Source organism: Phoenix dactylifera, chromosome 13 (genome assembly GCF_051530095.1).
Source record: "Phoenix dactylifera cultivar Ajwa chromosome 13, Ajwa_hap1_PhDact_Kaust_v1.1, whole genome shotgun sequence".
NCBI lineage: Eukaryota > Viridiplantae > Streptophyta > Magnoliopsida > Arecales > Arecaceae > Phoenix > Phoenix dactylifera.
Window position 1 is genome coordinate 21,822,933 of NC_143202.1, and position 16,637 is coordinate 21,839,569.

General features: G+C 38.3%; 1 protein-coding gene across 3 annotated transcripts; it reads left to right on the forward strand.

The window, feature by feature from the left end:
* The first annotated feature begins 2,046 nt into the window (after nt 1–2,046).
* Nucleotides 2,047–16,387, forward strand: LOC103704949 (E3 ubiquitin-protein ligase RGLG2). Of its 3 annotated transcripts, none has more exons than XR_603700.4 (13): nt 2,047–2,432; nt 3,518–3,941; nt 5,824–5,908; nt 5,978–6,118; nt 6,215–6,322; nt 6,408–6,505; nt 12,913–12,992; nt 13,256–13,361; nt 13,455–13,582; nt 13,692–13,875; nt 14,104–14,160; nt 14,255–14,875; nt 15,355–16,387. XR_603700.4 is itself a non-coding variant. In XM_008788483.4 (12 exons), exons 2-12 carry the CDS (start codon nt 3,582–3,584, stop codon nt 14,333–14,335), a joined length of 1,428 nt encoding a protein of 475 aa, XP_008786705.3. In that variant the 5' UTR covers nt 2,047–2,432; nt 3,518–3,581; the 3' UTR covers nt 14,336–15,058. The 3 variants fall into 3 exon arrangements, 1 of the variants encoding a protein (XP_008786705.3); XR_603701.4 differs by having other exon boundaries at nt 15,366–16,387; XM_008788483.4 differs by lacking the exon at nt 15,355–16,387 and having other exon boundaries at nt 14,255–15,058.
* The last annotated feature ends 250 nt before the right edge of the window (nt 16,388–16,637 follow it).

Here is a 16,637-nt window from a genome sequence, read left to right on the forward strand (position 1 = left end):
TGATCTACCAAACTCATTGATCTTAGATCACTGGGGATCAAATCACCCCAACATTTGGATCACCAGGAATCTTAGGTCACCGTGGTGATCCTGTTGAGGTTACCAAATGCCCCCAGAATGTGGGAGAACCCTGACCCTATCAGTGGAGAAATTATTAGGCAGATCCGGACTACCAGCTCAGTTGTACACCGGACCGGTAGTAATCCACCATGTGTCCACTAAATAAAATAATTAAAAAAAAAACAAAGCCGCAATGCCATTGCAGATGTTGTGGTTCCAAAATTTGCCGATGCTAGAGAGGCAGAGACAACAAGTGAATGTGCTGATGATGATGATGACAAGAGCATCAACCTCGACAACTAGGGCAGAGGAGAGGATGTGGGTGTCGAAGTGAAGGGACTAGGAGAAACGGTAGTCCATGAGCTCGAAGTCAAAGATGCCCGAGGGGGGTGGGGGGTGGCGTTCTCCACATTGGTGATGGTGGTGAGTTAGGCGCCGACAACGATGTCATTAGCCATCTAGTCTTCGAACATGATAGGATTCGGTGAGCAGCAATAGGGCGCAACACGTCCGCCGGCAGTAGTGTCCCCTACCACCCAGCGGGACATCCACCCAAAGCCCACTCCAAAGATTAAATCAGGCTTATTTGAAGTTTTTTAAATTAGTTTATTCGATGGACACATGATGGGTGGCATGCTATTGGCTCGATCCACAGCTGAGTTGGGAGATGAGCCTATTCAATAATTCAAGTCCAAGCTAAATGAGAGTACCCAATGGGTAAAATTAAATACCTAACATCAAGTACCATTTAGGGCTTGTTTGGTTCACGGGAAGCATTTTCTCTCATAAGAATATGGTCCTTAGAAAAAAGATTTCTAGAAAGAGAATGTCTAAAAATGTATTTTTGGCATGTTTGGTTAAATATGAGAAAGTGACAAATTTTCAGAGTGCTTATGTTTGGTTGACTATCCATTTTCCTAAAAAAGTTGTGTAATTTCTATTATATCCTTAATAAAAATTAAGTTTTTAATTTTTTTTAATGTTGAAGGGCCTTTTTGGGAAAAAAATAAAGATAGAGTAATTTTCGTCTCATAGAAAAGTAACTTCCCCATATTTTTTTATGGAAAAGACTTTTCCATGAAATGTGGGAATCATATTTCCATGGGAATACAACTTTTCCATCTCTTTTATTTGAAAATTCCAACCAAATAAGAAACATCCCATTACTTAGAAAGTAACAAATTTTCAGAGTGCTTATATTTGGTTGACCGTCCACTTTCCTGAAAAAGTTATGTGTAATTTCTATTATATTCTTAATAAAAATTAAGTTTTTAATGCCTCTTTAATGTTGAAGGATCTTTTTGGAAAAAAATAGAGATGGAGTGGTTCCCGCCTCATAAAAAGTAACTTTCCCATGTTTTTTTATGGAAAAGACTTTTCCATAAAATGTGGGAATCATATTTCCGTGAGAATACAACTTTTTCATCTTTCTTATTTGAAAATTCCAACCAAACAAGAAGCATCCCATTACTTAGAAAGTGACAAATTTTCAGAGTGCTTATGTTTGGTTGACCATCCACTTTCCTGAAAAAGTTATGTGTAATTCCTATTATATTCTTAATAAAAAATTAAGTTTTTAATACCTCTTTAATGTTGAAGGGCCTTTTTGGAAAAAAATAAAGATGAAGTGGTTCCCGCCTCATAGAAAAGTAACTTCCCCATGTTTTTTTATGGAAAAGACTTTTTCATAAAATATGGAAATCATATTTTTATGAAAATACAACTTTTTCATTTTTTTTATTTGAAAATTCTAATCAAATAAGAAGCATTCTATTACTTTTTCGTTGATCATACTTCTTCCTCTTTCTTTTTTCGTGAACCGAGCAACCCTTAGGGATGCAATGCTGGTGATGGGTCCACCTAACATTAATCCGGATTAGTTCCACTGCCCGTCTACAGCCGAGCTGGTAGAGGGGTATATCCAATAATTTCCCGTGTCGGTGACATCATGATCATGAGAGGCTCGTTCCACCGTCACCCCGCATTCGCCCGCCAACAAAAAATATGCGCGCGTGGGGCCCGATTCACGCTTGCTTATCCGGCAAGACCTACCGCTCGTCCCTCCCCCCAAAAAAAGTCTTCGTGCAGTCCGCCTGGGGTCGCATCGCTTCCGCCGAGGATCCTCCTCCATCCCCTCACAGATCTCGCTCGCTTCTCAATATCTTGTCCCTTTATTTAACGAATCTCCAAGATGCCGCTCCGCTGGATCCCCGACGGAATTCGCCGTCCCCGTCGAATTATTTAAGGTTTTCCTAAACAGCGGGCGATACGAATTTCTCAGGGAAAAAAGATCAACGGGAAAAAAGTTGGCAAGTGGAGAAGAGGAGATAGAAGAGAAGAAAGATGAGAACAAGATCATTTGTTTCCTGAAGGTAATGCGTAAGCCCACGCTAAGAAGTATTTTGATTTCTAGTTCTAGGAAATTCTGTGCTCTCTTTCTCAACTGAAAAGGAAAGAGGGAAGTAGCGGGTAAGAAACTGGGGACTATTTGCTTGTTTTTGGTTTCGAATAATTTGATTTCGTAAAACTAGGGGGAGGAAATGAACATTGAAGCTGACCATGTCCACGCCGATTGACTTCAGTATTCGGAAAACTAATTAGTACACGTTCCTCTTCTCTGCTGCAGTTGCCGAGTAATTTTCCGAGAGGATGTTTTTTCCTACAAAGGTTCTGTTTTCTTTGGAAAGAGTGGTTTTTTTTTTCGGTCTCTCGGCTGCGGTCTTTTTAATCTTCTGAATTTCCATACTTATTCCTATCCAAATTCCCCAACCCTTTCCCTGCCTACCTCCCACTGTTTTATTGATTCGTGGTGATCTGAGTGCTAAAGATTCGAACGTAGAAAAAATCTCTCGACATACGAGGATAAGGCTGTATATATCTGACTTTTCCTAGATTCCTTTTGGTTTTTTTTTTTTTTTTTTTACTTTTAAATACCTGCATGCCAGAATCACTCGCTTTATCCTTAATAGCTGATTTGGACCTCGTTTCAAACTTGGGTTCCTTTTGTTCATAGGAATCTGAACTTATTTTGTTGCTTTGGATGTCTGTTTTATGGATTTGGATCATCTTGGTTTGATCCATAAGCTTCAACTTTCATTTTCTAAGTAGAAATTAATTAATAGGTGCCGTGGTTGATCAATCTTGCTTTCTATGTGGGTTCTTGCCTAGTTATTCCTCCATTGCAAGAAATAATATTTTTGTCGGTCAATTCTGTCTACCGGAAGAGACTGGCAGCTGCTGCTTCATCAACGTTCCGTGTCTTATGTTTCTCCTTCAGCACTTATATAAATGCTCCATTGTTACATGTCTACCTATCGTTTTTTTTGCTTTCTCTTCGTTCTCAGTGTTGTTGCCCGTTGAGAACTCTTTTAATTGATTTTGACCTCTCTTCAAATTTGGATTCTCTTTTGCTATGAGGTTCTGAATCATATTGTTGCTGTGGGTGGTTGTTTCGCAGATTTGGATCTGTCTGTCGTGGTTTGTCTGCATAAATCTATAGTGTTTGTAGGGTTTTTGGAATAATGGGAGGCAAAGGATCCACAGAGGCAGGTGACAGCAGAAATATCGGTCATCGGCCTTCATATCATGATCACAGCAGCTATTCACAGGAGCAGCCTTATCATAGCCAATCTCGGGAATGGCCTCCATATCAGAATCGTCCTTCTCCATTTGAAAGCTATGATTCCCCACCTCGAGCTTACCCTGTGGCTCGCACATACTCCCCTCCTAGAGGTTACCCTCCTCGGGGCTACCCACCACAAGCTTCAACTTATCCACGGCCTCCTCAGGTGCAAAATCCTTCCTCACATGCCACCAGTTCACGTCCCAAGTTGGACCGCAGATACTCAAAGATAGCTGATAACTACAGCTCATTGGAGCAGGTAAATTTTTTTCCCAATATTTTTCCAAGTCATTATGTCTGGTTTGTGTTAGCTATTTGATACTTTTCTTGCTAAAATATCAAAATATCAATATGATTTCTCCTACTGATCCAGTGCTTACTGAATTCAAGAAGAACTTTGTGGCATGATCTGTGTGGCTTGGCATATGGACTGATATTGTACACAAGATGGCAAACCTCAGATTAATTTTCTAACTGCAAAATCAAAAAAAAAAATGAAGAAAACCTAATGGCTTGTTATGTTGTGGACCTTGTGGTAGATATAAGAAAGAGACAGCAGCCTTGGAAAAGGTTAACATTAAAAATTCAAAAACTAAATTCTGCACAATGTCACACCTCATGATATCATGAATTAGACTTTACATAAAACAAGATACTGGTGGGTACTGTGTCAACACCTGAATTTTCTCCCCTATATAGCTATTCCCTCCACTTTCCTAACTAATTTGCAGCTGAAAATTGGGATCTGAGTCATGCAACTTCTTCTTTTTTGTGTAAAAAATAGGAGGGGAGGGGGAGGGACCAGCCCATCCGTATAGCAGCCCCACTACTGGGCCTTCCTTCCACCAGGGAATGTTCGATACAGATCGCAGGTTTTGTATGCCTTCCACGACCCGTAGGCTCACCCCACTGGGCTCACGGCCTCACGTGTGGGTACATCACCCTATTGCTACCTCGGTACAGATAGAAGGAAAGCATATCCGCCAACGAGCTGTCCGGGCGTGGGCCATCCGGTCCCCTAATTTAATCGACGTCCGCACGTTTCGAACCCGGACAACTCGGGTGGAATTATCGCCCCCTTACCACCAGGCTACCACCTTGGTGGCCATGCAACTTCTTTGGCCCATCACTGAAAACCCATAACTTGGACTCAGCTTGAATCTTCCAAATTCATATTGACCTGGATGGTTTAACCTATTTGCTTGGTAAGTTCTTAAGGTGGTAAATATAATGTATCAAAACGCCATAATGCATAATGCAAGGAATATTCTACTTTAGTCATATAGAAATGTCAATTTTGAAATCTGTGAAATATAAGCATTTAAATATTGACAACTTGTTAGAATAAAAGGATACTTCTCCCTTCTTTTTTTCCACGGACATCAAATAATATAATCTGTTAGACTATTATAGTCTGAATGATGTTTAAAAAAAATGATGTTAGTGACAAAAATAAAAACTAAAAAAAGATGATTTTAATCTTACATGCCAGTTTCAAGAGGGAAGACCATATTTATAATAGGTAAAAACTGGAAGCAAACCTTGAAAATGAAATCCCAGCAAGCAAAACAGATGAGATAAAACCTAAACAACCATCAATTTTATGAAGAATCCTTCCCTTCTTGAACTCAAAAGAAGCAAATGAGCAGCTTGTATGTCAAAAGAATTTCTGAAAAAAATAATCAACAAGAAGATCCATGTCTCAAGCTGATGCTTCCTTTGAAGGAAGTCATCACACCAAGGGATTTTTTAGATTTTTCATCTTTTCTAATGCTTTATGCAGTTGTAGACACTACGTCATGCTTCTTTCATAAATCTGGTCCTAAATAGTTTGGACAACTTGATGCTTAAAACTTTAATGATGCAACAAAAAATCATGAGGTTGCGAATCATGCAAATGCTGCAATTGAGGATTGTGCAGTGATAAAAATTGCTGGTTCATAGGTTTGTTCCCTCTCAATTATGTATGCCATCTCAGAAATCATTGATTTGTGAATTCTTTGCTTGGTATTGTTACTTTCTGACGGTGCTATGCCTGTCAAGAAGGTAATCAAGATCTTAACAGGGGGTTTATCATACCACGCTACATCAGCAATTTTGTTTCTGTTAGACCAATGCTTATTGCTCTATCACCTCTACAGGTTACTGAGGCTCTTGCACAAGCTGGTCTTGAATCATCAAATCTAATTGTTGGTATTGATTTCACAAAGAGCAACGAGTGGACAGGTAATGCTCCATATTTTCTTATGTTAGTTATAGACTTATAATATTCATCTGATTTATCTTTATAAGCAGGTAAGCACTCATTCAACCGCCGCAGCTTGCATTCCATCGGTGATACTAAAAATCCTTACGAACAAGCAATATCTATCATTGGACAAACCATGTCAGCATTTGACGAGGATAACTTAATCCCTTGTTTTGGGTTTGGAGATGGTAAAATATTTGTATCTCATCTAATTACTCTCAAAGTAATAATTTTAAAATCTGTTCTGTTTTAATGATAAGATGGATTCCTGTGTTATTTGGCAGCATCGACACATGACCAAGATGTCTTCAGTTTCTACGAAAGACCTTGTAATGGATTTGCAGAGGCTTTAACACGATACAGAGAAATTGTACCACATCTACGATTAGCTGGTAGCTATACTACTTCGGTTGCTTTATTTTTGGAATTTGGGAGACAAGTTATAAACAAATGCAACTTAAATTTTTTGTTTTCCAGGGCCAACATCCTTTGCTCCAATAATTGAAATGGCTATGACCATTGTGGAGCAGAGTGGTGGGCAGTACCACGTTTTATTGATAATTGCTGATGGGCAGGTGATCTTTTTGTCCAAAGTTTGTTCCTTTCTTTCGGAGGCGATACTGTTTTTTGTTGATTATGGCTGTTATATCAATTGCAAAAGTTTGTTTGACATAATTTTCAGTTTTGAGTAGTACTGCTTTCAAGATACTTCTGTATTACTTTCTTATGTTTTGCATTTACAAAATATTTTAATATGTATTCTGCTTATGCTATTTGAAAGGACTAAACACATTGTATTTATAGAACTAAAGCTCTTTTTTGATATATTACTTTTTTGTTCTCTCCAAGGTCTACAATTTCGGTACTTGATATCGTATCGTTACTTTATCGGTTCAGTATAGTACGATATACCTTTGTACTGAAATAACTTTCTAGCTATTTTTTCAAATTTTATCTCGGTACGGACCGCTATACACCTCAGTACACCTTAGTATGTGCGGTACAGGGCAGTATGCCTCGGTACGGGCGGTACAGGGCTTGTACCGACTTGAAGGTAAGTTTTGTACCTATTTTCTTCTGGTACCATACGATGCACCTCGTACCAGATGGTATGGGGTAGTACAGTAGACTATGGTTCTCTCTCTCTCTCTCACCAAAAAAAAGGAATGAACTTTCTAAAACGAATCAAACTAGATACTCAAGATTCATCATGTTACTCTCCAAAATCATCTTCCTCAGTTGTGAAAGCTATGAAGATTTATTCTGGCTGATTGGCTTTAATGAAGTAGATTTCCAAAGTTTGATGTGATAGTCTCAACATCTCCAAAGTGGCAATCTTGCCAGAAGTTAGTCTCTGACCATCATCAGAAATCACTGATTTGATTGCTGGTGGTAATTGCTGAATGTGCTAGACGTCTTTTTTCTCCATTGGTGAATGAATGCAGAACCTTGATGAGCTTTAGTTAATCGACCAGTTCTTAAGATGTTGTTCTTTAATAGACAACTTTGGGGTGTTGTTTGCTAGTAGAAGGTTCATATCCTTCTTCATCATTCTTTTTAGGCTTCTTGAAAATTGTCTATTAGTTAGATGATTTATTTTCCTTAGAATAATCACTTTTTATGTCAAGTAGACTATCTTGAAAGTAGGAACCTCAATTGAGGCATTTTTCTCCTTCCTCAAGGGCATTTTGCTTTTTTGTTAAGTGTTTTTTTTTTTTGAAAAGTTTTGCCTCTTCATTCTTCTTATGGTCTACCCCCGCTCCCTCTTTTTTTTTTGGTTTTTGGACCTTATGCCGGTGTTCTTGTAGCACCTCCCTTGTCCTTCCTGATCTCTGAGACCTTTTTTGAGTTTACTATCCATCTAATCTTCCCTAAATATTCTCCTTTGGCTTCACATGTTCTTCTTCTTTTTTCTCTCGCCTTTTCTCTCTTTTCAGTCCCTTTCCTGTTTAACATTTGCATCTTTAAGAACACTCATGCCCATGATCTCTTGTGCTGTAGTCAAAGGCTCTCATCCTACACCTCCCATGGTTACTTTCTACATGTTGTTCCACATGGTTACTTCTATATTTTGTTCTTTGGAGCATGGTATGCTTCTCTGATATTACATGCTCATTTCATGAATGAGAAAGATCACCACCTGATGACGTTTGTCCTCCCATGCAGCATCTGCCATGATCTTTGGCATGTTTGGTTTGTATCATAATTCTACCTCAATCCTGGTTACATTGGATCAATTGATGGGTTTCCTCCAAACCGTTAAAGCTTGTTACATGTAAGCATGTAATGCTGACATCTTTGTCTAGTTAAAGGGGCTGCATTTTTTTTTTTATTTTTAATTAAGGCAGAAGGTGGATTCCACCATATTTCTACTTACGATGTCTAAAGAAGAAAGGCAATTTATTAGTTCTAAGTGACTATAGGCAGGGAGGGATGTTAACCCATTTATTGTACCCTATGATTTTTGGTAGGTGCAATGCTTAGGAAATCTAATCAGAACTTACCAACTCGCTATTAATGTTCCTTGGAATCCATGAGGGCTTGCTTTAAAATCTACCAGTACTTTCATTAGAATACAGTAGAGCTTGCACAAAATCCACCATACAGGAGAGAAACACAAAAAGAAGTGCCCTCAAGAAAAAAATACTTCACTGATTGAAATTTGAGTATATAGAGGGAGGGTTCTTTGGTAGCTTTTAGGGTCCCTTACATTGATAAGGCTCGTGGGTGTCATTGGAGTTAAATTAGGGTTTGAAACACATCAATATAAGACTTCTAGAAACCAATTCTTGTGCCTTAAGAGCTTCTTGGACATAAAAACCTATATAAAGGTAGCTTATGTGCTGTCAGATTGAAGTAACGGTGTCATAGTTGTCGCTAGATGACTCCTGGCTCGCATGGGAATCAAAAAAAGCAGCTGATGGAAGGTTTTTGCTGTCCAAAATGATTTGACAGTTAAGGATACTGCCATCCAAATGATCTGATAGTAGGAGCATTGCTGTCAGGTTATATGCTAACGGTAGGATTGCTGTTGGATTACTGGCTGGACTACACTGACATCGCTTCAGTATTTTGTCCATAATTTGCTCATATCAGTTTTGATATGGAAAGCTTATTTGATGTGGATGATGGAACTAGTTTGAACTTCAGATTCTATCTGTACTGATTATGATGAAACCATCTTTTTGGTCTGATATGAACTGAATTTTGCTAGCACCAAACTTACTACTGATCTATTTTACATTATTACAGCCTGTTAGACACTTGTGGCTCAAGTATCTTCTTATATCTCTCTTTAATTAGTTTTGAAGTGGTCCAAAGGTTTCCTTGGGGTCTTATGACAATGAAAGGTGTAGATTTGTCCTTGAGTCTTATTTCAACAAAATTCTGGTGTATTTGTGTAACTTCTTTAAGTCAAGTTCTGGAATGAAGGTATCAAGTTTAAGCATTAAGTGTCTAAGATTGAGGAGTCTCCACAAGCATAAGTTGAGCTCTGTATGGTGTACAGGCCAAGTCTTTTGGCCTATACTTCCTCCGATCACATAGCTAATCATTCATTTTGTGCTTATTTTGTTTGTCTTCTCTCCAGTCACATAGCTTTACTTGCGGAGACTCCTCTCTTGTAAACTCTTGATACTTGAACTTACTCCATTTCATAACTTGATTTGGTCTTATCACTTGTGTCCTATATGGAAAGTTTTTATGTAACTCCTCACTTTACCATATAGATCATACACAACCTCAAGACTACCTAACATAACTAATGCATATCATTTTAATTTTCCTAGACAAGATAAAGGGATGTTTTGATGTTCTCTTGACTTCATTAAAATACTCAATTATAAGCTCAGTGACTTGGCTTGAGCTGCCTTAATGGTGGGTGCATAAAAGATCTGCCTTGGTGGTGAGTAACAGGTCCATAGTTGGCCATAGTCAAATTGTGGGTCAACCTCTCGTATGACAGCTTGAGATGAAATCTTTCTTCTTTCTTGTTTCCATCACAAAGCCCTCCCATCATCTATAATCTAACCGACTCCTGGCAGTAACAGCATATATAGGCTCTCCACTTTGACAATTGACCTCTTGTTATCAATGGCCACCAGAAATGGGGATAAACTTTCTCCTTCTTCCTGGCCAATTAATTCTTCTTTGGAATGGTAATGGTAATAATATTAACATTGTTCAGAACTTCAGATGATGATTTAGATAGGAGGTGTTATGTTTTAGGTAGGCAAGCGAGGAAGAAATTGAGAAAAATCAGTGACAAGGGATAAGACTGGTGATATTTTCAGGCTTCAATGTTGGTTAAGAGCAAAGGTGTCCTAGGGACAATGAGAAGCAGATGGGTTGATAAGAAACTGATCCAGATCAAGCGATGAGAGATCCAACAAGTGGTGTTGTGGGGCTAAAAGATTAATTTTTCTCTCCATGTAATCAACAAGTTGCATGTTGAATAATGGCCGGATCTGGCAGTTCAAAAGGTTGAATCGTTGGGTCGATGGGTTTGGGCAGGTTTTAAAATATTTTGCGACTTTCGGGTTGAACTGGCCCCAAGCTAAGGTTGGCCTGCTTGGTTTTTAAAATACCAATAACACAATAAATCTGACTCAATTTTCTAAACTACAAATTTCCAAATTAACATGCTATCCAATTTTTCATAAGTAAATATATTAAGATCATTTTTCATTTAACTTATAATATTATTTTGTGATCCTTTCACATCCTCATCACCATTATTTTTAGCAACCATCAGAATTCCTTACAGGGACACACTATTGCATGCTTATGGTATCTACTTAGGAGTTTCAACTGATCCATTGTTAGTGTGAGATCATCATAGATTGTTGTACTATCCTATACTGTATAGGAAGGGAACTGATATAAAGCACAAGTTTGGATCGATACAGGCATCGTAGCACCTTGTACTACCCCATACCAAGGCGTACCAAGGTGTGTACCCACCCGTACCGAGGCATATCTAGATAAAAAAATGTGAAAAATGGTTGGAGGATTGTTTTGGTATGGATTATGTACCGTAGCATACCAAATTAGTATGGTATTAGACTATTAGTACAGTATCTGATACCGAGATTGCAGACCTTGAAAATAACTGTCTGTTTCATACTATGAAGATAACTTATTATACTCATAGTTGTAAGTTTGCCCCTAGCAATGGAACATATTGAATTCTTGAAATGGTTTAAACATACTCTTCAGGTATCCCAAATAAAATAGAATAGACTAAAAAAGCGTGCATTTAAGAGATGAGACAATGTTGGAAGCTTTAATTTTTTGAGTATCTATATAAAATCTAGGATTATTATGTGATACTATAAAACTTAAATTTGGTTTGCATCAACTGTTAAGGATTTCTTGTAATTGGCATAAATCAATTTGACAATATTTCTTATCTGTTTAAGATGCTAATTTTCCGCTGTTCACAATTAGTGCTAAAAATGAATTGCCAAAGGGCCTGGTTCTACATTAATTCCAGTTGTAGATGTAAACTGGTTCAGTTGGTAAGTTCCTAGGAGTTGTTACTAATGACCTGTGTCAAATCCTGCTTGCACCATTTTAAAATTTATTACCTCAATAAATTGGGTGGGGGCCTCTTTTGTCTTTGAAAAGAAAGAAAAAAATGATCCAATTGGACTTCCCTGGCAGGGCCTATTTGAAAATTCTGCATTTGCCTATCCCTAGCCCAACCTTTTCCTACATTACTCATAATGTGCCAACAACCAAATAGATAGGAGAACTATGTGGACTATGGAGTTGTGAATTAATTCAATTTAAACATTATAAGGTATACAGATCATACAAAGCTCTCAATTATGTCAGAAGGGAAATAAATTGATGATCAATCTACCATGAGCTTAAACAATGTATCCTAGGAATACTGAAACTAACAAAACAAAATGCTACACTAGTTTATGAGTTTGTGCATGCTCGACTCCCAATTGTTAAAGTCCTAGCATGTGTAATAAATCTGTCTAGACAATGATAAAGCATCGTGTATCATGCATTTTGACAACTTAGTTTGTTAAGTAACTAGTTTGTTTTTCAGTTGTTGTATAGCTAAAAAAAAAATCAAAACATATGATTCTGTTTTTAGGTATTTTTAATGTTGGAGATTATATTGGAGGTCTTAGAGATCATGATTGATAATATGATTCTAAATTTACATGATCCCTCATATGTTCTAAACCAAGATTCCCTGAATGGGTACCTGGACCCATACCAGTTGGCTATCGGAATAGTATGGTATGGGTCTATACCGTGCCATTCTGGAGGCCAATCATTATTTTGTTTGCTATTTTTGAACTAAAGTCTGAAAAAATAAAGAATTAGTTCAGAAATGGCAAAAATAATAAAGAATTTTCTATTGCAAAATGAAATAGGGAGGGCTCAGAAGCCCTCTCTCCCTCTTTCCAAGCGACGAGAGAGTTTCTCTTGGCCTCCCTCTCTCCCTTCCCTCTCCCTCTCTCCCTCCCTTCCTCCCTCTCTCTCTCTCTCTTTTCCTCTTTGTCCTTCTCTCTCTCCCCTTCCCTCACAGATTTCTCGAAAAGAAGGGCGGAACCATGCCCGTCTGCCCTTGATACAGTTCGGCACACCCCGAATTGGACAATTTAGGATGGTAAAGCCTTGTTCTAAACTGAGTATTTGAGCTCAAAGTCTCTATCTATGATTGTAACCTAGCTCTCTCTCTCTCTCTCTCTCTAGACAACAAAACATATTTATATGTTAATATGCAATAATTTTTGCTGTGGCTCTTGCCAAGAAACAGGGAAATTAAAAATAAAAAGTAAAGATGGACAAAAAATAGTTATACATTCCTTCCCTAGTTGGGCCATATAACACTATCCTTATATAATTGAATTCTTTTCCCACTTTTTCTAATTTCAAATATATCACATTGTATGTCAGATGAGTTTCTTCTTGTAACTCATCTTATTTAGATACTTAGAGGTTTTGGTTGGAACAGGTTACAAGAAGTGTAGATACTGAATCTGGCCAGTTAAGCTCCCAAGAAAAGAAGACAGTTGATGCAATTGTCAGTGCTAGGTAAGATTGGTCTGATCACATGATGATGCCACAACTTCTATAATATCTTTCTGTGATCATCCAGACTGAATAGTTAGATGGAAATGAAGTATCAAAATGTCTAGATATATTTATTTTATTGAATTAATCCAGTCAGCAATCATCTTTACTGGATTCTAAAGGGAAAATTATAACTAATTAGAGAAGCAATTATTAGTATTATTCCAGCTTGAACTTATCTAATTGTACTATGTCTGTTCTGTGGCACACTTTCCACATTGCAGTCAATTTCCATTATCTCTTATATTGGTTGGAGTTGGGGATGGACCCTGGGACATGATGAGGGAATTTGATGACAATATTCCTGCTAGATCTTTTGACAATTTCCAAGTAAGATCAGAAATTACAATAGCAGTCAGTTTCCTCACTTTTTTATTAGTATGCAATTAGTTGTAACTGGGTAAATCTGCGCTGTCTTCCTAGTTTGTGAATTTTACTGCAATTATGTCAAAGAACGTGCCTCAAAGCAGAAAAGAGACAGAGTTTGCGCTTGCAGCACTGATGGAAATACCTGCACAATACAAAGCAACTTTAGAGCTTGGGATCTTAGGGTATGGAGACTAAAAACTCCTTGAGGATCCAGCAGTCTTAACTTATGTTAATTTCTGTTAATGCTTATTTGTTGATGCAATTACTGCTATTCTTCTTGTTGTCAAGCAGACAACGGGCTGCAAAGTCTCCTGAAAGAGTCCCTCTTCCACCACCTATTGGGAGTTACGGTGCAGCTTCCTCTGTACCAAATACTTGTGGATCAATGGGTTACCGGCAAAGTGCACCATCTTATCCTGAATATCAAGCGACACAAACCACAGCTCCTGCTGCAAGTGCTTCAGGGGAAGCTCAGGTAGTGTTCTCTCAATTCTTGTCTGTTACTTTGAGCTTTGTCGTAATGTTCATCATGACCTAAGGCTTTTTTAATGTTGGCTACGGTCATTTGCTTATTCCATTCAGATTGGTCTAGATCTTGCAACAAGCAATTTATCCTTTTTTGATCAAGGATAGACCTTCATTTTGTCCAATTGCACAGATGCATAGCTCTGCTGACCATTGCTATCTCATGAATCTTGGGCAGGTTTGTCCAGTCTGCCTTTCAAACCCCAGAGACATGGCCTTTGGCTGTGGGCACCAGGTGAAGTAATGACATTTTGCAGCACTATCTACACTTATTATCTTCATTATTCTTATCATCATCGTTGTTATATTTTTGTCCCTCTCCATTCCAGACATGCTGTGACTGTGGACCAAATCTTGTAACTTGCCCCATCTGTCGCAGCCCAATTCAGGCCAGAATAAAGCTCTATTGAGGTCACTGCAATGATGTATAGAGAGGATATGCGGTTCCAATTTAAACAGCATGGACTTTGTTCAGGGTAATCATAATTTTCAGCCCAGTGGATTATCTAGATTTACATCAGTCTAGTGGATTGCAGCTGAATATGCTGAGCAATGGCCTTGCTGTTTAGAAGACAACTGCAAACCCTTCCTTGCCCGTGTTTGTGTAACTTGTGTCTGTTTCTTTTCACACATTCTGTCTTGCTTTCTTAGATGTCTATATGAAGGCCTGCATATGTGTTGGCACGGGTGTGTTTGTGCGTGCATGTGTTTGAGTATGTATATCTGTGCTTGTGTGCGAGTGCATGCATGCATTTGTTCGTGGTGTCCAGAACTGCTACATCTCTGATAGGCCAATTTGCTTGTCGGCAAGTGGCCAAAGAAGAGGCCTGTCGGGGAACCGAACCATTCTGAACCCCTACCTGGTTCAGAAAGGGCCATCCTTCAATACATCACCATGCAGCTAAAGTGGGTGGTTGCCATCCCAGAAACTGAACCACCTCCTTCCCAAGGTAAGCACTGTAACTGACCCTTTTTGCATCTCAATTCTTGAATCTCAACCCTTTGGGTTCTTGTACTTAATCATTGTTGTATCGTATATTGTTAACTAGAGGTTAGCTTGTATATTTGAAATTTTTTATGAATGGCTCAAGTCTCTCCTGAGATAGAAGAGACAAGATTTATATTTCTGTCAATATATCATTCTTCATTTGTAGATAATTTGGTTCTTCTTTTCTTCCTTATTTCTAACATGCCAACAAAAGGCTATATCATTTGTTTCAAGACTATTAAGACCCTGGCCTATGGATCAACCACTAAATTTTCTTCCCACCCTCAACCCAAACAAAAGCAAACATCAGATTTGCTTCTGTACGAAGCAACATTTTTTTTTTTTGAACTAAAGCTGCTTTGCATGCATTCACTTACTTGCAAACAGTGCAGAGCTTTGTCAAGTGAAATCGTTGTGATCCAATCACTGAACCTGTTGCAGATTGTCTTCAGGGATTTTTGCCATCATTTGTACCATTCAGACCAATCTGTGTTCAATCCATTTCATCTGGGCACAACTTGTATGATGGATGCATTTGGACTTGTCAATTGTAACGTTTTAGGGAATCCGGAATGCTGAGCATGCATTTGTGTGGGCAAGGGAATATTGTTGCAAGACTGGATAGATCTTTGAACAGTGGCATCTATTCAACATGTTCAGGCGCAACCATGCTCTACTACTACTGAAGAAATATATCCAATGGATCAACTTTAATCATACATTAAATGAGAGAAGGGATCTGGAACTGTCATTCAGGAAAATTGGGTCCAAGGAATGACCGTAAATTCTAGTTCGTGCATCTGGAAACAGACTGGGCTTCTCTTAAGCCAAATGAGTAGGCTATAGTGGAACCTGAGGAGCTGTGGTAGCTTTAAATGTCCCAAATCAAATGGTTGCAGGAGTACAAAGGCTATTTTTGACTTAAATGCCAACAGAAGAGCTATCAGCATTGTGGTGTCAATGAGTCCTAGCCTGCTGGTATTTGTAAAGGAAGTAGGAACATCAGCTTGTTATCATGCAGCTGTACAGACGGGCGAAAAAGGAATTGTCTTTGCCTAGGTGAAAATGGAAACCAGATCAGGGAACCTTCTGCAGGAGGAATCAAGCTGTAGGGCACATTGGTTTGCTTGACTCTGGTGCCAAGAGAAAACTAACTTTGGTTTAATGTGATATGCTTGCATAATCATGGAGTTTTAACAGCCTTCACGCCTATTGTGTCTGAAGTCAGAAAGAGTGTTGGAGAGTAGGGGACAAAGATTTTTAGATATTGGATATTACTTCTGAACATGGTATGTGCCTTATCATTAGATTCTTCGTTTGTTTCTCTAATTTCTAACGAGGATGATAAATACTTTGCTTATCAGTTCAAACATATCCTGCAAAAATTGGAATTTGCTGAATATGCGACATTTGTATCGGATAGACTGATAGACAATGATACCTACATGCCCTCTAGTTCTTTCTTCACTCAAAAGCTGCTCATAATCCAGGGGTCTAATGATCTTGAAAAAAGGCTGGAGAAAGCTCATGATGGCTTATTATTCTTACTTTTTGTGGATGATCTGGAATCTCTCTATTTTTTTGAAGGCTTATGTCTTTTTTTGCTTACATAGTTATTTTCTTTATCATTATCAGCCCTTCAGAGACCAAAAAGCCCGCCCAGAAAAAAAAAAAGGACCTCATATCTTATAAATATCTGATTTATTGTGTAATGATTCTCGAGA

What these genes read in the sequence shown, in the direction of transcription:
- LOC103704949 (XM_008788483.4), top strand. Translation starts at nt 3,582, where the DNA reads ATGGGAGGCAAAGGATCCACAGAGGCAGGTGACAGCAGAAATATCGGT. An exon ending in AAAGAGCAACGAGTGGACAG is followed by an intron (nt 5,909 to 5,977) that starts GTAATGCTCCAT and finishes CTTTATAAGCAG; the next exon opens with GTAAGCACTCATTCAACCGC. An exon ending in ACCACATCTACGATTAGCTG is followed by an intron (nt 6,323 to 6,407) that starts GTAGCTATACTA and finishes TTTGTTTTCCAG; the next exon opens with GGCCAACATCCTTTGCTCCA.